The 22,090-nt window shown below is 41.9% G+C and overlaps 1 protein-coding gene across 11 annotated transcripts in view; it reads left to right on the forward strand.

Moving 5' to 3' along the window:
- The window catches only part of GOLGA4 (golgin A4), a 122,637-nt gene extending 102,328 nt beyond the window's left edge, over positions 1–20,309 (forward strand). For 3 of the 11 annotated variants that reach the window (XM_055557599.1, XM_055557604.1, XM_055557605.1), the window contains 3 exons: positions 6,300–6,445; positions 7,183–7,257; positions 7,799–8,349. In XM_055557599.1, the coding sequence (XP_055413574.1) occupies positions 6,300–6,445; positions 7,183–7,257; positions 7,799–7,952 (375 nt within the window). In that variant the 3' untranslated portion in view covers positions 7,953–8,349. Of the gene's footprint in view, positions 1–2,417; positions 2,481–5,255; positions 5,953–6,299; positions 6,446–7,182; positions 7,258–7,798; positions 8,352–8,688; positions 8,828–19,768 lie in introns of those variants that run through there. The other 8 variants (XM_055557601.1, XM_055557603.1, XM_055557606.1 and 5 more) reach the window with 6 other exon arrangements.
- Positions 20,310–22,090: the final 1,781 nt, after the last annotated feature.

The raw sequence follows: 22,090 nt of genomic DNA on the forward strand, positions 1-22,090 counted from the left end.
ACCTCACTCAGTACAACAGTCAAGTCTTTATGGGAAAGATACCTGCTCCAGCCGTGTCCCATCTCCAGTCTCCGCACCTTCGAGTGTCAGCAGCTTTGTTGTGGGGAGAACTAGTTAGTGCTCAACAGCTCAGCCCCTGGACGACTTTGAGCAAACAAACACTTTTCATATTTCTGGCCTTGCTTGGCAAAATGTGTATGTTGGATTTTTCTATCTGCAAGGTTTCTTTTCCTCTGAAGTATTAAGTCAGTTGTAAATTTTGAAGTTCTTTCAAGTGAGAAAAAAAGGTCTTATATGCAGGAGTCAGAAGTTAAAGACACATGCCAGATGCACATAGCTTTGTGTTTCCTAAGGCAGCCTTTTTACTTCTCTCAGTTTTTAGCATCTTGTGCCTGATACTTGATTTTGTGATGGTTTAGGTAATTTAAATGGCCAGAGTAGTTTGAGTTTCAGGATGGGAGCAATAGTGAATACGCAAGTGTTTAGCTTATCTCATTGTCTGATTGAGTAAGACTGCCCTTACACCATCAGATTTTTTTTTTTTTTTTAAAGAAAGTCTTATTTATTTAGGATAATTACGGTAAGAAGGTTTATTTTAAAATGAGGTGCTAAATGATCTCTTGGGATTGAGAAATTCTTTTGTTATTTAAAAAGTGGTTCTTGTAGAGTGCTAGCAAACTTAATGACTATTTCCTTTGACTCTGTTAAAAGAAAATTTTTCTATTCTATTGAATAAGGTTTGGCTTGTTTTCATTTCCCGTCTAATCTGGTCAGTTTTAAAGACCGACCTTCTGTTGACCTTGTTATTGCCTTGCTTTCTTGCTGATCCTTTGTGTTGTGTCACATCCTCCATCAGTCGTTACTCTGGGCATAGTCGTGTACCTAGTGTTTCTCACTTCTCTCCCTTCGGTTGGAATTCTTTTTAAAAAATCTCCTCTGAATTAATAAAACCATCAGAACTTTTCAGTATCAATAGGTATAAACATTCTCCATTCCAGTGGACATTTCCGTTTTACTTTGCATGGTCTCTGTAGCTGCATGCAAGGTGGGTTCAAGAAACAGATGCACATAAAACCGATGCATAGTGAAAAATACGGCACCTGTAGACCATGTATTTGTTATCTTAAAAGTGGTTTTGCCTCTTAATTTTGTTCAGATTACATAGTGTGTGATCATTGCAAAGAAACACTTCAGACAATGCAGAAACATTGCTTAGAAAGGGAGACCTCGATGATCTTCAGCCTCCCAGCTCTTTCCACCCTGACAAGATCATGTTTGCTGTTGGTGTTGTGAACATCCCCAGCTTTATAATTACATAATTATATTTATTCCTCTATCATTTAGGTATTTGACTTTATAGAAATGAGAGTGTGCAACAGCTTGCTTTTTTCACTTATTTTTATATTCCACCTCATTACAAACTGATTTACCTTCTTCTTTTGATTGGTTGATATATGGATGTCCTCCAGTTGAGTTCATCAACTTCCTATCCATAGACACGTAGGTTATTTTAGTTTTTCAATACTTAACATTCATAGACACAGGGAACATACATATATATATATATTTTGCATACTCCCACAAGTTTTCCAATAGGATGTTAGCCTTATTGTGTTGTGTGTGTTGCAAATATTATTTTCTAGTTTGTCTTTTGATTTTGTTGCTTCTTACTAACTGCACATTAAATATAAATGATAAATAAAATGATGGTTCCAAGGTTGGTCACACTAAGAGTAGGCTCAGATCTTATAAACAATTCCTGTCTTTGCTGATATTGTTTTAAAGCAAACTAGGAAGTCAGTTAATAATCTTGGATTATGATCATGTTAAATAGGACATTGAATTTATTGCAAAAGGTTGCTACAGTAAAACTGTGTTTGCAGAGGTTGGGTCCCTTTGAAGGCAAACTTTGGTTTGGGTCATCATTCCTGAAACCATTTTCTAATATGGTGTTGAATTACAAGAGAGTTGTTCATTGATAAAATTAACATATTTTAGGAGGGAAATTCAATGTATGGATGTACTGTATTCACGTTCATCAACATTTCTCCCCAAATTTTTGGTGGTAAAATAAAATTATGTAAATCAAATTGTAATGTATGCTTGAATGGAATTATGAAACATTTTTTTATAAATCGAATAATCATGACTTAATTATATCTAGCATATAAATATGTAATTAAGTATAAAGTACATCTATAATTGTGTTCTTTAAGTTCCGAGTAAAATCTCCATTGTGTAGTATTATAAGTATTTAGGATGGGAGGGAGCGATTATAGATTCCTTGGTTTGGGGATATGTGAGAAATTTAAGTACATTCAGTTTAATCCTTTGAAGTTCATAAACGCATATAATCGCTGTGTTATGTTAAGTCTTAAAACTAACCCAATAAGCTTTTTTTCTTCCTGGCTTTGTAGTATACTTCACCTCGCAGTGGTATCTTCTGAGTAAACCATCAGTCTGTGCTTAGTTAGCATGTGGTGAGTGAAGAATAATATGTCTTATGTCTTTTGTGCAAAAAATCAAATGTATTGCATGATACTAACCATTTTGCTGGAATTCTTTTTTCTTTTGTTTAATGAAAATATGATTATGCTATGGGTTAATACAGGGATTTTCTGTTAATTTTGCTTTAATATATAGATTAATAATCACCACCACCAATGTTATATAATTCTAGGAAATTTTAGTTCTTTAAATAGCAATTGAAAGTTTCAAAATTGCTGTTTGAAATTTTGCCCCAAAATCCCCCCAAAAATGTTTATGTATTTTATATTCCTATTTGTGTTTTATTTCTTGAGAATGGTCTTCAAAGTTAATAAAGATTATAAGAGAGAAATGAAAAATCATTTTCTAGATAAGAGTGATATATTTCACAAATCCAGAATGTGAAATATTACACAGCTTGCTTAGAGTCAGGCTAGTCTGAAATAATGAGCACTGCTGCTGCTGCTGCTGCTGCTAACTCGCTCCAGTCGTGTCCTATTCTGTGCGACCCCAGAGATGGCAGCCCACTAGGCTCCTCTGTCCCTGGGATTCTCCAGGCAAGAACACTGGAGTGGGGTGCCATTTCCTTCTCCAGTGTATGAAAGTGAAAGGTGAAAATGAAGTCGCTCAGTCGTGTCCGACTCTTAGCGACCCCATGCACTACAGCCCACCAGGCTTCTCCGTCCATGGGGTTTTCCAGGCAAGAGTACTAGAGTGGGTTGCCATTTCCTGCTCCAGGGGAGCATACAGTATAGCAAAATAACACATTTGTCCTGAGGAGACCCTTAGGCAGCTGCTTTGATAGAATGTGGCTGTTTCTAATTAATGTGTTAGTACAATGAGGTGGAGGCATCTAAAATTTTGGATACACTTGATTGTCCTCACATTTAAACACCCCTCCCATCACCTCTACATATTATCCATGCTATTAGCATGATTTAGTACCCCCTAAAAATTTAGGGTATGTCTTTATCTCAAACTTTGCATGACTTTCACGAGTGACAAGCTGAATCACAGTCAATAGAGCTTACTTATAATTAAAGATTCTCTGTGATTATTAATTGAACTAACATGCAACTAACAGTATCAAGTTTTAAATGTTAATATACAGCATTTTTTTAACCTTTTAAGTTAAAATATTCTTTCTGCCTACATTTGAATCTCATTTTTATTTTTAATGTGTATCAGTTAACTTGTTTTGGTGATTGTCTGAAGCTATCATTAGTCATGTAAATCCCACATCTAACTCAGTTAAGTCCTCACCTTTACCTTTGTTTATAATATTATAAATACTGTATCATGCTCCTTACTGCATTTAAATAGCATCATTTATCACTCAAAATGCTACCATGTAGCATTTCTGTTGATTGGTAACTTGATTGTCTTCTCAACTTTCAGTTAGAAAAATTTCAAGCAAGATTTGTAAAATTTAAGTAAACACTCATACACCCTTCACCTGTATTTACCAGTTATTAACGTTTTGCCAGATTTTCTCACTCTCACTCTTGCTTTCTCTCCATATATATTTTTTCTCCTCTATGACATTTGACAGTTGCTTGCAAACATTGTGCTTGTAAGCATTTGACAGTTACTTGCCAAACATAAATCAAATATCTTACTAAGTATCTTCAAGAATAAGGACCCTTTTCCTATATACTCACAATACAGTTGCCACTGTTTGGAAATTTAATATTAACACAATGCTGTTACCTAATATATAGTAAATACTCACATTTCCCAGTTTTCCAAATAATGTCTCATAATTTTTAAAATTCCAGGATCCATTGGGAGATTGCATTTTGTCGTCATATTCTTCTGGTCTCTTTTGAACTAGAAAAGTCCTCCCAGCCTTTTTTTGGTCTCTCATGACATTGACATTGTGCAACGTTATTGAATCACACATGAACTTCTCTTCTTGCAACAGTGCAAGCTCACGTTTGAAAATAATAACTGAAAAAGGGTTTTAAATATCACAGGAGATCTTTTTCTTATCTTCTCTAGATTTTTAGGACTAACGTGTGTTGAATGAGTTTTATATTAATAAATAGTAAACTCTTGGAAATACATCCTGAGTGGTGGATTATAATAAAGTCGGGAAGACTGTAGTACTTTCTCTAGAACTGAAAGACTCTCTCTGTTACATAATCTTCTTTGGTGGTTTATTTTTATGCATTTTTTACTTCATACTTGATTTGATCACTGGCTTTTAGAATCTTATCTAGAGAAATCTTATTAGGAAGGTTTAACATCATGTCTTATAAACATATTAAGGTTTTAAAATTAAGTTTGTTAATTTCAGATGAGGCATACATAATTTTTTTAAACCAAAAGGCAGTTGTCCCTTGCTGCTATGCCTAGCATCCTAGGAGAACTGTAATATATAGAAACATCAATAGAGAAGAAGGAAAAGACTTTTCTCCTCTTAAATCTAGCCTGCATCCTTGAAGGCTTCTCCCATGCTAGCATGCTTACTCCTGGCTTTCTCTAATAATGACCTGGCAGCCTTCAGTACGTGCTGCAAGGCTGCAGTTTCTGATTTCATATGCAAATACTGCTTTCAGGACTGCTGACTAAAAAGATCATTCTAAGGACTGTAATGTTTAGAAGATTCCTTCAGGATTTAATATTTAGAATATTTGTACTTCAGTCTTCAGACTATATAATTTTAATATAATTTAACTTGAAAAAATAAATCTCCCAAAAAGTTAGCTTTAAAAGTTTTTTTGTTTTTTTGTTTCTTTTTTCTCCTCATCCTTTTTCTTTTCCAGTCATGGCTGCGACCTTCATCTTAAAGAAGGTGGGAGAATAATACTAGACAGACCTGGAAAACTGTGCACATTTGCTGTTGGTAGTACGAAGCTGTATTCAGGGCCGCTCATGTAGCCCGAAGACCAAGAAAAATCTGACATTGGCCCTCAGAAAGATTGCAGACTGCCTTTAAAATAGATTATTATATCAGTGGAGAAACAATGATAGTTTTGGGGGTTATCAATTTTTTGTTGTTGTTGTTGTTGGGAAGAGTTTTGTGTTGTTTAAAAGATATTTTGAATAACTTAACCTGATTTATGGGCTCACTTCATGTTCCTTTCTTCCATTCTTTTTGTCCCTCTTTTTAAAGAACTGCTTGACTTTCCTATTTATTTTTAGGGTGATTTTTTTTTTAAAGACTTGTGCAATACATTTTAAGGTGAAATTTAGTGGATTTTTTTTCTGATAAATTAGAGCATTTAATTGACTATTTTATCCAGATTGATTTGTTGAATATTTGCTGAAGACTAGTTCTTTAAGCTCTGACATATGATAAATCCAAATGGCAGTACCTCATTGTTTACTTAGCTTTTGTACTTATATTTTTCAGAGGAAAAAATACTACTGTAAATTGTAAATAGCCAATACATAACTGTATCGTATGCAAATCTGTGACTGTTGGCAATATCAGAACAGAAAAATAAAGTTTATTTACTGTATGAAATGTGCTTATTGTGTTTTTTCCTAAATTGAAATCTCTTCAAAGTAGTTTAGAATTTATGTTCTGTCTGGGCGAATTATAATGAGGAACTGTTTGTCAAGAGAGCTGAATTGCTAAGTATTTGGAAAGATTCTTAATGCATTTAATCATGGAGTATTTTTCTAATGTGTCAGAGTTTGTATGGGAGAATAGGCTCTGTGTGTGTGTGTATACATGCTTACAGTTATAAGTCTATTTATATTCAGGCCCATTAAAATTTCTGTGAAACTGCTTTTAATTGCATGATATTTTATCCTCAGGATACTATCATTTAACATCATGTTCTCTACTGTGGAACATCTAGGATAGTCATTTTGATTCAGTACTCCATGATGATCTGCCTGTCCGTATTGTAAGCACACTGGAAAGAACAATTCAGAACCAACCCATCTTTCTCTCAACAACCTTTGATTGCCAAACACGGACACACTTCAGAAGACCGTGTGCCAGGTTTGTCTGGCACTCTTTCCCCAAACATTCCAAAGATGTGATGTGTGGGCGAGCATTCGGAATGAGTATACTCTTAAGAGCACTACTTCAAAACTGAGCTTCACTCAGATCTGAAGTGTCAAAGATGCATTGGAATAGCAGTGCGTGCAGCGGTGCCACAGTCGGGGTGGAGGTGGGGTGTGGGCGAGGCAGAGGCCGTCCTTCCACACTCCAGCCATTGTTTCTGTAGTAATAACAGTTGCCTTGTGCCTTCCTTTAAAATCCTCTTCAATCAGGTTTTGTTGTCAAGTTCTTCAGAAGTAGCCAAACACCAAACGTATATGAATATACGGCACTCAGTAAACAATACGGCCTTTTAAAATTTTACTCTGAAGAGTTAAATTGTGGGTATGGGTACATCTCTTATAATTTTCCCATTGCTTATTCCCCTGCTGCAGGAAGGCTGCTTCTTGCTTACCACACACCTGGATTGGGCCACCCTCCCTATATTTTATTTTTTGGAAAATGTTTATTTATTTGACTGTGCCAGCATCTGGGATCAAGGTCCCTGACCAGGGATTGAACCTGGGTCCCCTGCATTGGGAGCTCTGAGTCTTAGCCACTCGACCACCAGGGAAGTCCCATGCCCTGCTGTTTTAAATGGGGAATGTGTAGTGTGTTTCCCTGCCTCTTTTTATCATCCCACCACTGTGTGTTGGGGGTGGGTAGGACAGATAATTCGTATTTCTCATTCACAGGTTTCCAAGAGAAGTTAACTCAAGATCTGGGGTGGCTCACGAGATCCTGGATATAATGTTTGATGCTACAATTGGGTGAGACTCTGGGGAAATTTTGGGAAGATGATGAATGTATTTGATGGGCAGTCAGGAAGGAAATGAGTATTTATGACCCAGTGAGCAGATTGTGGTGGACTAGATTGTTGCTTCCAATTCTTCTCCCCCTCCCTGTATTTGGATCATGCATCCACATACTTTGTTATCTGGGTTCACAGTACCTACTGTTAGAGTGGGTGGAGTACATTTCTTTACCTAAACACTGAGATTGGCTGTATGACTTTGGTCAATGAGTTTTGAGTGGACATGACTTCGCCACATCTGAGCGGCAGTTTTAAGAGCCCTTGCATAGTTCAGCCATTGCGTTTTTATCTCTGTCCTGAGAGTATGATAAAGACATGAGACAGAGTTCTGCCTTAGCTTGGGCCCTGGGATAAGTGATACATTGAGCAGATGTGTAACAAGAGTAAGAAATAAGTAATTATTATAAGCCACTGAGATTTGGGGGTCATTTGTTACTATAGCATGAGAGTGCGTGCTAAGTTGCTAAGTTACTTCAGTTGTGTCGGACTCTTTGCAGCCCCATGGACTGTAACCTGCCAGGCTCCTCTGTCCATGGAGATTCTCCAGGCAAGAATACTGGAGGGGGTTGCCTGCCCTCCTCCAGGGGATCTTCCCAACCCAAGGATCGAACCCAGGTCTCTTGCATCGCAGGCAGATTCTTTACCATCTGAGCCACCGGGGAAGCCCTACTCGAGCATAACATAGTGAAAACTGACACACTGTGCAAAAAAAGAAAAAGAAAAAAGTATTGCAGGATAGTGTGATGTCTTCAGTTTTTAGAAGTTTGACTATGATATCTTGGTGTGGATTTCTTTAGGTTTATTTTTGCCCAGATTCTTGAATATACAGGTTTATGTCTACCAAATGTGGGAACTTTCCAGCCATTATTTGAGTATTTTTTTTAGCCCTTCCCTCTTCTTTTCCTGCTCTCTTTCTGGGACCCCAATGACAGCTTAGATGCTTTGTTATAGTCCCACGAGTCCCAGAGGCCCTGTTCTCTTTTTTTTTTCCCAGCTTGATTTCTGTTGTTCAGATTGAGTAATTTCTCTTGTTCTATTTAAAGTTCATTGACTCTTTCCTCTGTCCCCTCCTTTCTGCTGTTGAACCCATTCACTGAGTTTTTATTACTATGATTATTTATTTTTTTGATGTGGGCCATTTTAAAAGTCTATACTGAATTTGTTGCAATATTGCTTCTGTTTTATGTTTTGGTTTTTTGTCTGTGAGGCATGTAGGATCATAGCTCCGTAATCAGGGGTTGAACCCACACCCCTGCATTGAAAGGCAAAGTCTTAACCACTGGACCACCAGGGACGTCCCCCATTCATTGAGTTTTTAATTTGAATGAGTGTATTTTTTAGTTCTAAAATTCCCACTCAGGTCTTCATATCTTCCATTTCTTTGCAGAGACGTTCTGTGTCTTTGCTTCAAGCATGTTTGTAATTGCTCATTGAAGCACATGTCTGATGGCTGCCTTAGAATCTTTGTCAGGTGAAGGATGGGATAGAAGTCCAGATGTTCTACTGGGCCTTCATTGGCGCCAAAGGTAGGGAGGTTCTCCTCATCACTGCTGGGTGGGGGTGTCGAGTTAATAGTTGCCCACTAGACCTCTACTGACCGCACAGGAGGGTGACCTCTTTACCTTTTTTTTTACCTTTGAGTAGCAGTGAAAGTCCACTCTCCATTGGGCCTCCTCTTCTTCTGCCCCTGCTTGCTGCTCAGCCTCCTCTGACATCACCCTGCATGAGTTTTGGGTGCCTTCTTACAGCCTGGAGAAGTTAGAGCCCCAAGCTCCCCACTGTGCCTTTGCTAGCAGGGGTTGGGGGCAGGTCACATTGTTTCTTGCTGGAAGTTATTTTTGTGTATGGCTGGAGTAGAGTGGTGGTTGTCTAAAAGCTTTCTGTCTTGCCAGGCTGCCCCTTGCTGGTCCTTTGCTTGAGCATCCAGTGTTTCCAGTTAGCCAGTTTCTTCAGTTCCAAGTCTGCCGTATACGAGGCAGAGGAAGCTCACGGCATGTCAAGCCTCAGGACCCAAGTGCCCTGACCAGTCTGCCTCTTCCACTCCACTTTCCAAATCTTCCTAGGCTTGTTTTATATATTAATACAGTGCCCAGGGTTTTCAACTGTACTTAGTAGGAGGCTTAGGGAGAAATATGTCTGCTCTATCCTCCCTGAAGCTGGTCTCTTATACAATGTGATTGTAGTTAGTATATATTTAGTGTGTATTATTTAGTGATTTGAAGAATTCTATATATTGTTCCAGATATATGCACTTTTAAAAAATATTTTTTAAAAATTATTTTTAATTGAAGGATAATTGCTTTATAATATTGTGTTGATTTCTGCCACACATCAGCGTGAACAGCCATAGGTGTACATATGTCCCCTCCCTCTTGAACTTCCCACCCCTTCTAGGGTGTCAGAGATGAATGGTTAAAGAAGTTGTGCTACATATATACAATGGAATATTACTCAGCCATAAAAGGAATGCATTCAAGTCAGTTCTGATGAGGAATGAACCTAGAGCTTATTATAGAGAGTGAAGTAAGTCAGAAAGACAAAAAAATGCCATATATTAATGCATATATATGGAATCTAGAAAAATGGTACTGATGAACCTATTTGCAGGGCAGGAATAGAGACACAGACAACAGACTTGCAGACACAGTGGGGGAAGGAGAGGGTGGGATGAATGGAGAGAGCAGCATGGAAACGTATACATTACCATATGTAAAGTAGATAGCCAGTGGGAATTTGCTGTATGATGCAGGGAGCTCAACCTGGTGCTCTGTGACAGATAACATTCACTTTTTAATAGATATAAACTAGAAGCATTAGCAGCTAATTCATAATAGTGGTTATAACTGGTCTTCCCTGGTCACTTCCATGGAATCTTTATTTCCTCATCCTTCTTTAATTTTTTTCAGGGCATCAAGTATTGCCTGCCTTCAGTAAAAGTTATTGTTTTCTTTGTACTAGAATGAGAACTCCAAGAGGCCAGGCTCATTATCTGTCTTGTCTACAGTTGTATCCTTATGACCTGGAATATGTAATAAGCATACAATAAATGTGTATTGAATATAAATGAATGAATGGATGAACAAGTGAATTAAGAAAGAAGATAAAAAGTACCAGTACTTTTTCTGTAATTAAAAACAAAAAAACATTTTAAGACTGGGAAAAATTTTAAAGACTCTTTCTCTCTTAAGACATGGGAACACAAGGGAGCAATAAGAATACAGTTACGAGCAGAACCAGGGCTTTGTTTTCACTTGTTTTATAAGTGAGTTCATCACAAATATTAATATTTTAAGGAACCAATTACTTGTCACACACATCACAGTAGATCAGGACACACCAGGAGAAATGAGTACAGCTAGAGAGAGTCTCTTCCTTGTTTTCATTCCTACTTTCCTAGATTTTTTTGGGGGTGGGGAGGATTAAGCCACCTTAGATTTGAAGGTTAGGTTAGGCCCAGGGAAAGAACCTGGGAAAGCTCCAAAGAGCTTAAATTTCCCTAATGTCTTGGAGAGGCAACATAGCATGGTGGCTAAGAATGCAGACTTTGGGGCCAGCCTGCCAGGCTTCCAGGTCTGGCTTGGCCATTTACTCACTAGGCAAGGGATCTGAGACAGGGTGGGATCGCGGGCCCTTTGCTACAGTATTTGCACCTGGACAAACTCTCCCTGAGCAACAGAATACGGGAAACTATAAGGAACTAAGGAAACTGTGTGTATTTGCAGTTGGGACAAATTATGAACAATAAGACACAAACTTGTGAGGTCCTGGGAGCAAAGCAGGGCCCCACACATGGTCCCTGCACACAGCACCACCAAGGGGGTGGGCAGACCACCTAAGCCCCCCTCCAGCCTGACCCACCAATCTGAACCACCATCCCCCACCCCACCGCACCTAAGAGACCAGCCAGCCACTGGGAGCAAGGGAACTGTTACTTCTGCTCCCTTGTGCCGCAGCAGGAGTCCCAGTAAAGCCTTGCCTGAAATTCTCATCTAGCCTCTTAACAGTTTCTACTGACGGTAACAAAGGTTTAGATACAGGAGCAGAAATGGCAACCTGCAAACCCTTTTGGAAGCTTCTGCTTAGATCACAACCTGGGCCAAACTCAGAATTCAGGGGTGGGGAAATTCACACCATCTCTCAAGAGGAGGATTCAGAAAGGATTTATAAGGGTGTGAATGCAGTGAGCGGGTGACGATTTGGGGAGCTGAATGCAAGCAGTTTGTCAAAACACTTCTCAGCTCAGTGCAGTCGCTACTAATCAGCTGAGCTCATCATACAGGGCGTCCAGCCTGCCTGCTGGCACAAGTGTAAGTGTGTTTCCCGGAAGGACATGCTTCAGGGAACCCTGCAGAGCCGGGGGCAGGACGAAAGGATGAGGTTCTGGGCCTCCTCTCAGGGCTGCTCCACTTTTACTTGTTTCGTATATTGAGGTTCTCCATGAGGTTTTGTTTGAAAAAAATTCTGCCATCCACAAACCTTAACAAATTTTCTCTTTCGATGTATTCAGACCAACAGGAAGAACACCCTTAACCCATGTTCCCTTGGTCCCTGTATAAGTGCTTTTGCTCATCAGTTTCAGTTTGTACCTTGGGCGATACTCAAAGGCCTCCATAAGGAAGAACTTAAGGGAATCAATGATTATATGTTCTTTACAACTATGGGTCACCAATACGTAAGAAGTTTACTTGTAGACAAGTGCCAGGGAAAGTTTCAATGTGTTTTCTCTTCTGGCCAATGAGAACTCTTTTATGTATCACATGACATGTTTCTCTTTTCCCTTTGGCCACATGGAAGCCTGGTGCCAAATTTAGGTCCCACATTTCATAACTCTTAAAACTAGAATGGCCCACTGAAAAACTAGAATGGCCTACTGAAATTCTAAAATACAGACTGCAAGGCTGTAGCCAGAGAGATTCTGTTTCAGTGTGAACCCCTGGGCTGCCCCTGCTGGCTTGATTCTCTCTATTCTCCTATCCTGGACTTGCCTTCTGATTCTAATACGCGTTTCCTCTAGCCCTGATTGTTCTTTCATACAGTAAGTTAGTTATTCCTCAGTCCAGGCCAGCCGTGAGCAGGGGGCTGCTCCCAGGGCCAGTGAAGGCACTGGGCTGCTGCTGGCACGTCTAGGGGCCTAGCCTGGGGTACTCAGCTGAGGAGGGTAGGAGGCACCCATCTGTGGGTTTGAGAATCCAGGTGTCCTCCCCAGTGAGCAACCCTGGGGGAGGCCTAATCTGGGGGGCGAGGGCAGGGCTGGGCCTGAGGGTTAGAAGACAACACCCTGGGCTCTCAGGGAAGCGGGACTCTGGCCCAGAAAGAGCGCAGGCCACCAAGTCTCCTGTAACTTCTGAACATCTGATCACACAGGGTCAACGGGGACCTTCACTCCAGTGGGCACCTCCAAATTTAGGTGGAGTAAACCAAGGCTCCTGGAGTTTAATCCAACATTCAGGCGTGGCCCAAAGTTGTTGGAAAGAACACAATCGTCCTCTAGGATGATTCTGAATTTAGAATTGAATGTAAATGTTGAAATAAATCCATGGTCCTAATCTTTTGGGGTTATTTGTATTTTTAAGATAATTGGCATAAATAGTTAGTTAATAAATTAGCCTTGGATTCCTTTTAAAACGTATGATAGAAGAATTGATATAGATTTGTGATTTTAAGCTGAAACTTAAATTTTAAATTTTAAGCTGAAACTTTATTAAGCTTATAAATAATATTGGAATATTTAAGATACCAAGATAGATATTAAGTTTTATCCGTTAGATTTATCAACCTTGGTCAAATAATGAATTATTTAAGTACTTGGGAGCTTTTAGAGTTATGTGAATCCTGAAATGCTTATGTATGTGAAAGTCACTCAGTCATGTCCAACTCTTTATGACCCCATGGACTATACAGTCCATGGAGTTCTCCAGGCCAGAATACTGGAGTGGGTAGCCTTTCCCTTCTCCAGGGGATCTTCTCAATGCAGGGATCAAACCCAAGTCTCCTACACTGCAGGCAGATTCTTTACCAGTTAAGCCACAAGGGAAGCCTAATGAAATGCTTGTAAAGGAAATCAAATGTAATACATTTATTAATACAGGAATTTCAAACAAAGGGTATTTAATGAAGTTACAAAAACCTCCTGAAAATAATTGCTTGAAATTTGGTAGATTCATAATTAATGAAATTAAAGCTGAACTTAAGGTTCTATATTTGTGGTGTTAATAATTTCAATATTAATTTTTTTAAACTGAAGTAGTCTTCTAATGGGGGCTTCCCTGGTGGCTGATGGTAAAGCATCTGCCTACAATGTGGGAGACCTGGGTTCAATCCCTGGGTCGGGAAGATCTCCTGGAGAAGGCAATGGCACCCCACTCCAGTACTCTTGCCTGGAAAATCCCATGGACGGAGGAACCTAGTAGGCTACAGTCCATGGGGTCGCAAAGAGTTGGACACGACTGAGCAACTTCACTTTCACTTTCTAGTCTTCTAATGAAAACTTTTCTCTTAAATCTTTTTGAAAATACTAATTGGAATTACATTTTTTTCCCCTCCTTTATCCTACAGCTCTTATTTTCTCTGCAGATGGTTGTTCTGTTTGTGAATTTTTTTTTTTCCTGTTGTTGGGGTTCCCAGTGGCTGGCAGTCCCTCAGTGACTGTCAAAGGACAAGGTGGATCACCCTCATGGCCTGATTGAGTTTCCCTTTGTGTTTTAGATCTGTTTGCTCAACAGCTGTGTCCCTGAATGAAAGGGCCACCTCTGCACCCCGTGGAAGTGGGCAGGGCTGGTGTCTTACCCTTGGATTCTTTCTCTCTGTTTTGTTCTCTCCTCCTCTCCCTCCTTGTACTCTTACAAGACTATTTGCCTTCTGCTCTTTTACACACGCTAGTATTCACTCCAGGGCAGCCTCAGAGCTCACTGCTCCGGTTTAAGTGGGAAGACAGAGGAGGAAGGAGCATTCATGGAGTATCTTCTCCTCCTCACAGCATTCAAGCCCTCCTAGAGGGTGTGGGCATTGTTGTCCCACTTGACTCATTAGGGTTCACCTTTAGTGGTTTTTCCAGTAGTCATGTTTGGATACAAGAGTCAGACCATAAAGAAAGCTGAGTGCCAAAGAATTGATGCTTTTGAACTGTGGGGTTAGGGAAGACTCTTGAGAGTCTCTTGGACTGCAAGGATATAAACCAGTCAATCCTAAAAGAAATCACTCCTGAATGTTCTTTGAAAGGACTGATGCTGAGGCTGAAGCTCTAATACTTTGGCCACCTGATGCAAAGAGCTGACTTACTAGAAAAGACCCTGATGCTGGGAAGGATTGAATGCAGGAGGAGAAGGGGATGACACAAGGTGAGATGGTTGGATGGCATCACGGACTATATGGACATGAGTTTGAGCAAGCTCTGGGAGTTGGTGATGGACAGGGTAGCCTGGCGTGCTGCAGTCCATGGGGTCAGAAAGAGTTGGTCACAACTGAACGACTGAACTGACTGACTTAGTTGTTTTAAAAGTTGAAACTGAGCTTTATTGAGCCATGAGAAAGATAGATAGCTTAAACAGAAAATGCGCAAGGATCAGAAAATGTCAGATGCCTACCTCGTGGTTTTGTGATGGATGATATACAGTTGGGTTCTTTACTTGGGAGTGATGGAATATGCTAGAATTGCATAACTAGAGATGGGGTGGGGAGGGTGGGGGGAGAGAGCGCCCTCAGCAGACAGAGCAGATATGATGGTTGTTGAAACATGTTTGCTCATCAGAAGCGGTGGTTGAGAGTTCAGGTTTCAGAACAATAGGATGGAGATGAATTGGCCCTGGCTGACTCACTGTGCATGTGTGCATGCCTTATTTCCTTTAACTTTCATAACAGCCAGAAGTGAGGAAACTGGGTCACCATGGATGTCAGAAAGCTGCAGGCCGGTAATCTAGAAGGCAGGATTTGAACCTTGGACTCAATGATTTCAAACCTTCCAAACCTGGGCCTTTTCAAATTCATGCTGAATCGCTAACACAATCCTCAGTATCCTCCGTCTCAGGTCTGAAGTCTCATTCTGCCTTCTTTTTTCCCCAAATACTTATGTATGTCTGTACTGGGTCTTCATTGCTGCTCTCGGGCTTTCTCTAGCTGCAGCGAACAGGGAGTTGTGGTGCTCAGGCTTTAGGATGTGAAGGCTCATTAGCTGTGGCTTGAGGGCTCCAGAAAGCAGTCACAGTAGTTGTGGTGCTGGGACTTAGTTGCCCCAGGCATGTGGGATCTTCCCCCACCGGGGATTGAACCAGTGTCCCTTGTATTGCAAAGAGTATTCTTAACCACTGGGTGACCAAGGAAGCCCTCCTTTTGCCTTCTTGATTTAAGTGAAACCCTTGTTCTCCTCTGTGATTCTCCTGCAGCTTTTTTCAGCTTGTGTTGGCAGCAGGGTGCCCCTTAGATGACTGGCTTGAACGTCTACCTTGTTCCTCCTCAGAGCTTCTACACTGCAGGAGAATACTGGCCAGACTGTGGTGGACAGGGACCTATGACCTCTTGAGGAGGGGTGATCTGGGGTTGTACTGGTCATGTGAGCTCCAGGAATCTACCTCCTTGAGGCCTGTATGTGTCAGGCTGGTGGGCAGAGGTGTGGGGTTGTGGGCCAGATCTAGGGCTGCCCAGCTGTGCCATCCTGTGCTGTGCACTTTCGGGGCCCACCCTATCCATGCCAGTCCTTCCCTCAGGCCTTTGCCTTCCATTCCCACGCCTCGCCTCAGCCCACACTCTGTTGTGCCCAGAGGTTTAAAGTCTCATTGAATAATTCTTCACCAAAGATGTGCTGTAAACAGCAGTGACTGAATTCTCCTTGGTCACCAGTGGACATCAGTTGGATGTGTCAATTGATGTTTGTGGATTGGCCCTTTGGGCTGTGTCTGGCGGACGTTCTTCCCATCTCAGCTGGGCTCACACGTGCATCTGGAGTCAGCTCTGTGTCTGCTGAGATGTGCTGGTCCAGGGGCCAGGCTGTCTGGTCTCTGCTGTGTGGTCACCCCGAGTCCAGCAGGGGGCACGTGCTTGTTCACGGGCAGCGTAGCAGGGGGCTGGGGGCAGTGGGAGCCCACAGACCTCCATAAGGCCCAGCTCCCTTCCTGCATGCTGTTGCTTCCACTACCTTCTGTTGGTCCAAGCAAGTCACCGGGTCAGGCCAGCGTGCAGATGGCACAGCTGTGAAGAAAGAGGGAGAGATGCTTCTTCATCCCGGGCCTTCCCATCTCTGGTCTTGTCTGGGCCCTGGGTGTGGTGCTCTGGCTGTCAGCGGCGATGGCTTCTGTGGGGTCCCCTGTCCTCTGACCCTGGACGGCTGTGTGTGAGCGATGTGACTGCTTGCAGAGAGGCTTGGCGGAAGCTCTGAGAGTCACACGGGGGCTCAAGAGCCTCCTAGATCTTCCCAGGAAGCTCTGAGAGCTGGAGTGGTTGGTGAGGCTTCCGCCATTCATATCTAATCCGGGTGCTGATTGATGGAGGTGGTTTCACTTTGATTGTCCCGGGGAGACAGGAGCCACTCACAGGTCTGTGCCCATTTACGGGCAGAGCCAGAGGCTGGTCCTCCTTGTGGAGCGCTTCCCTCCTGGTAGAGGTTATATTATTACACCCTCTCTCTGGCCATCGTGTTGTCCCCTCACTGCTGAACCCTCACCAGCTGCTCCCAAATAAGCTGTCCCGCTCCTGCCTCAAAAGGCAAAGCTCTGGGATTCCACATCTTCCCCCCACCTATCGCCCCATTGCTCCCTGCCTCTGTAGAGAAAAGACTTTAAAAAGAGAGAACTACACTCACCGTCCCTGACCTGTTTGCCTCCATTCCCGTTAAGCTCCTCCCTGGAAACTGCCCTCGGCCAGGACCCTTGCGCAGGCAGGTGGTCGCGCTGGGTCTCATCTGATTCGAACACGTGGCCCCTTTCTCTTCCAGGAAACCCTCCCCTCACTTGGAATCCACTCCGCCTCCCGATTCGCTGGCCAGGACATCTTCCCTGACCGCTGACAACCTAGGGCCCTGGGGTTCAGGCTCCAGGCCTTTCCTCTCTCTTATCTGCATCCCCTCAGTGATCTCATCCTGTCTCCTGGCTTTAAACACCCGCTGCGTGCCAATGGCGCTCACTTATATCTCCTCCCTGGTCTCCAGACTCTCGCAACTGCGCGCGCAACGTCTCTGCTTGGTTGTGTAATTGCAGCTCGACCTTAACCTGGCCCAGGCTGAATCCTGATCCCCCAGACCTGCTCCTGCTACGTCACCCCCGTATCAGTTAAAGGCTTCTGTGTCTCCTCACCAACTCCTAATGGTCACTGGATCCTTAGATCTCTCCCTTTGGTTTGGGGGTTTGCATTTTTTCCTTTCTGATGTAACTTTATTTTTGGATATGTTAAACGTTTATGCAGTTCAAAGTCAAAACAGTATTAAGAGGTATCCTTAGAGAAATCTCATTTCCCTTCCGACACTTGACCCCATTTTTCAGTGTTTCTTCTGGCAAAAATAGGCACATATATGTATTTCTCCCTTTTTCCTTACACCAAAGTTGGCATACTATATGCATTGTTCTATATCTTGTATATTTTTTTTTTTCCACTGAACAATATATCGTGGAGATCACTCTAGTGCACAGAAAACTTCCTCATTCTTTTTACAGCTACATCAGAATTTCATTGCATGGATGTAATTTATTCAACCAGACCCCTACTGACAAACATGTGAGTTCTTTCCAGTTGAATTGCTATTGCAAATAGGGCTGCAGCGAATGACCTTATGTATATGCTTTGTGTTTTGATCTTGTGTTTTGTGATTTGGAAGGATGTTTTCAGGGTGGATTCCTAGAACTGTGGGTGAAGGACGTCATCAAGAGAGTCTCGGAGGTGGCACAGGGTTTGTGACCTGGCGCAGCCCCAGGGAGGGCAGAGCCTCCAGTGGCCAAGGACAACACAGAAGGAACCTCCCCCAGAGTGTGGGGCATAGGCCCAGGAAACAGTGTTGAGGCAGCCTCTCCCAAGGGGCAGACCCGGGGCCCACTCGTGGAACATTCTGCCTGCTCTGGGTCTCCTGTTGTGCGGGTCTCCCTTTCGGGATTGGCTCTTGGTGCTGTGGAGTTCAGCCACGTCCTTACTGGTTGTCTGCTGAGTCTATCTGTTTCTGATGGAGGGGTGCTGAAGTCTCCGACTCTGATAGTGGACTCATCCATTTCGTTAACATTGAGTTTTCTGCAGTTCAAATACGATACGTCTGGATGTGGGGAGGGCTTCCCAGGTGGCGCTAGTGGTAAAGAACCTGCCTAACAATGCAGGAGACACAGAGAGACACAGGTTAGATCCCTGGGTTGGGAAGATCCCCTGGAGGAGGATCCCCTGGAGGAGGGCCTGGCAACCCACTCCAGTATTCTTGCCCGGAGAATCCCACGGACAGAGGAGCCTGGTGGACTGTGGTCCATAGGGTCGCCAAGAGTCAGACACGACTGAAGCGACTGAGCAGACACAGATGTGTAGGGTTTCTCTTTTTTCTTTCTTTCTTTTTTTTCTTTAAGGTGTACACTTTCTTGAACTGATCTCAAGTCAGTGTGTAGGTAAGCCCTGGCTGTCTCTGCACCTCAGCCTGCTCCCAGGGGCCTCTTTCTCTTTCTCCTTCCTTCTTCCCTCCCTCCCTCCTGTCTTCTCTCCCTTTCTTTCTCTCTTTTGGCATTTTCCCTTCTTGGTGCTCTCTGATCTTCCTGGATCTGTGGTTTGCTGTCTGACATTAATTTGGGGGCAGTTTCATTATTACCTTAAATTTTTATTCTGCTCCTTTCTCCTTCTTTCGATACTTCCATTCTATGTATGTGACACATTTTATAGTCGTCTCACAGTTCCGGTGGTTCTGTTCCCTTTTTTCCTCCAGTTTTGTTTTTTTTTCCCGTTTTGAATTTTCAATTTGAGAAGTTTCTATTGACATATCGTCCAGCTCAGAGGATCTCTCCTCAGTCATGTCCAGTCTACTACTGCTCTCATCAGAGGGATTCTTCATTTCTGTCACAGGATTTTTGATCTCTCATTTTGCCATCTTGGGAAATCGTGGAATTTCTGGGTTGACTGCATGAATTCCAAAGAGAAAGCCAATAAGAAAAGGCAGGGAGGAAAAGGAGAAATCTGCGGCCTTGGGGATATCCTTTGCAGTTGCTGAATCAAGTCTCACTTGATGCCAGAACTAAATCAGGATTTTTAACTGACATACCCAGTAACTATCCCTTTATATTATGAGTCAGCTTGAGGTGAATTTTCTATCACTTGTGCCTCAGAGTCCTCAAAAGTTCTGTACCTAACTCATAGGCTTATTGTGAGGTTTAAATAGCACTTAGAGAATGAAGGGTGGCACACAAATAATACTCAGTGAATGGTCCCCAGTATTGTTATTGTGTTATACATATTTTTACATAGTTATGTGTGCTTTTTTATTCCGTATCCTAACATTGGCATGTCTCTGTTTCTCTTTTTAGTATTCAGTTTCACCCCCAAAGGAGAGAGGCTGAGGGAGGGGGCTGATCAGCAGTAGACTTCTGACCACGCGCTTCAGCCCCAGGTCTTCCTTGCAAGACCACAGCTGAGGATCAACACAGAGACCACGTGGTGTGGTTGTAACTCCTCTGACATCTCATTTTCATTCTTCGACGAGATTTGTCTGCATCCAGCTTACACAGAAGGGTTTCCAGTAAAGTGTTCCAAGTGCCTTTTTTCAGAAACCCAAATCCACATGAAAACAATGGCAACAAGAAAAGGTGTAAACTTTCCAGGACAGGCCCAGATTTTGAAAATGTGATAAAGAGGTTATTGTGTGTCCGAACTTTTCACACAAGAATTGGAGGAGATTTAACACCAGGAATAACAAACATAGGAAAACCAGCTAATGCAGAGCAGATGGGCCTGCAGGGCAGTCAGTGCTAAGCACTTCGATGTCTCTCCTCTTGGACCTTTGGACTCCAGATGACTGAATGCTAGTTTCTCTAATTCCAAATAAAGTCAGTGCATTTGGGGAAACTATCAATATGATTGGTTTAATTTCTGGGATGATTAATGGATTAAAGTTTTTTGGGGGGAGTGGGGTGTTTCCCTGGTGGCTCAGATGGTAAAGAATCTGCCTGCAGTGCAGGAGACGTGGGTTCAGTCTCTGGGTTGGGAAAGTTTTTTACGACCGTGTATGTGGTGGGTGTTTGACACTTGCTACTTTAGTCCTGACCCCAGCTCCATTTTGCAGATGAGAAAATTGAGGTTTTAAAAGTGCAAATCACTTTATTGAAGGGCACACAGCTAGTGTGAGAACTGAGCTAGGATGGGTCCTAGGTCGGTCTCATTGCATATGCTATGGTTCTGCAAGCTGGGTAATAGGTGAGGAGGCAGAAGGAGTCATGGGCACATAAATCTGAGAAACACTGTGTGTGTGTGTGTGTGTGTGTGTGTGTACATACAGTGATTACATTTGTGGTCAAGTCTTTGTATGACATAAGCTTTATTTTCTCTTGGATAAATACCTCTGAGTGGAAGGGGTAGGTATAGGTTTAATTCTAAGGAAACTGTTGAACTGTTTCTCAGGTTGGTTGCGCCGTTTTGCATTTCCAGCAGCAGTATATGAGAGTTCTGGTTCTTCCTCGTCAGCATTCGGTATACTCAGTCTTTGAAATGTTTGCCATCTTAATAGGCATGTCATGATAACAGATTTTCTTACGGTTTTAATTTGCCTTTCCTTAATGACTAATAATTTTGAATATGTTTTCATGTGCTTGTTTACAGTCTGTATATCTTTTTTAGTTAAGTCTTCAAATGATTTGCATATTTTTGAGTTGTTTCATATCATTGAGTTTTGAGAGTTCTTTAATACTTATTGATACAAGTCTTTTACTAGTTATCTGCTTTGCAGAGATTTTCTTCAAGTCTGAGCCTGTATTTTCATTCTCCTAATAATGTCTTTTGAAGAACAGAAGTTTTTAACTCTGGTGAAGTTCAATTTTATTTATTTATTTTAAAATTTATTATATTGAAGTTGATATACAATGTTGTGTTAATTTCTGCTCTACATACAAAAAAGTGACTGAGTTATACATTCTTTTTCATATTCTCTGCCATCATGGTTTATTACAGGATACTGGGTGTACCCTGTGCCCTACAGTAGGACCTTGTTTCTCCATTAAAGTCCAATTTATATTCTACATTTCTTAACTTCTATTTCATATTTTAAAACCTTAGGTACCTTCTAGAGGAATTCTTGGTTTGATTTTACAACTCGCAGATTTACTCTTTGGCAACCTATTCTACTATTCAGCCTATATGTTGAATTTTTTTTCAATGATCAAATATTTAGAATAAAAATCAAATCAATCATCATTTTTATTGACTATGCCAAAGCCTTTGACTGTGTGGATCACAATAAACTGTGGAAAATTCTGAAAGAGATGGGAATACCAGACCACCTGATCTGCCTCTTGAGAAACCTATATGCAGGTCAGGAAGCAACAGTTAGAACTGGACATGGAACAACAGACTGGTTCCAAATAGGAAAAGGAGTACATCAAGGCTATATATTGTTACCCTGCTTATTTAACTTCTATGCAGAGTACATCATGAGAAACGCTGGGCTGGAAGAAGCACAAGCTGGAATCAAGATTGCGGGAGAAATATCAATAACCTCAGATATGCAGATGACACCACCCTTTGGCAGAAAGTGAAGAGGAACTAAAAAGCCCCTTGATGAAAGTGAAAGAGGAGACTGAAAAAGTTGGCTTAAAGCTCAGCATTCAGGAAATGAAGATCATGGCATCCGGTCCCAT

Source organism: Bubalus kerabau, chromosome 20, assembly GCF_029407905.1.
Source record: "Bubalus kerabau isolate K-KA32 ecotype Philippines breed swamp buffalo chromosome 20, PCC_UOA_SB_1v2, whole genome shotgun sequence".
NCBI lineage: Eukaryota > Metazoa > Chordata > Mammalia > Artiodactyla > Bovidae > Bubalus > Bubalus kerabau.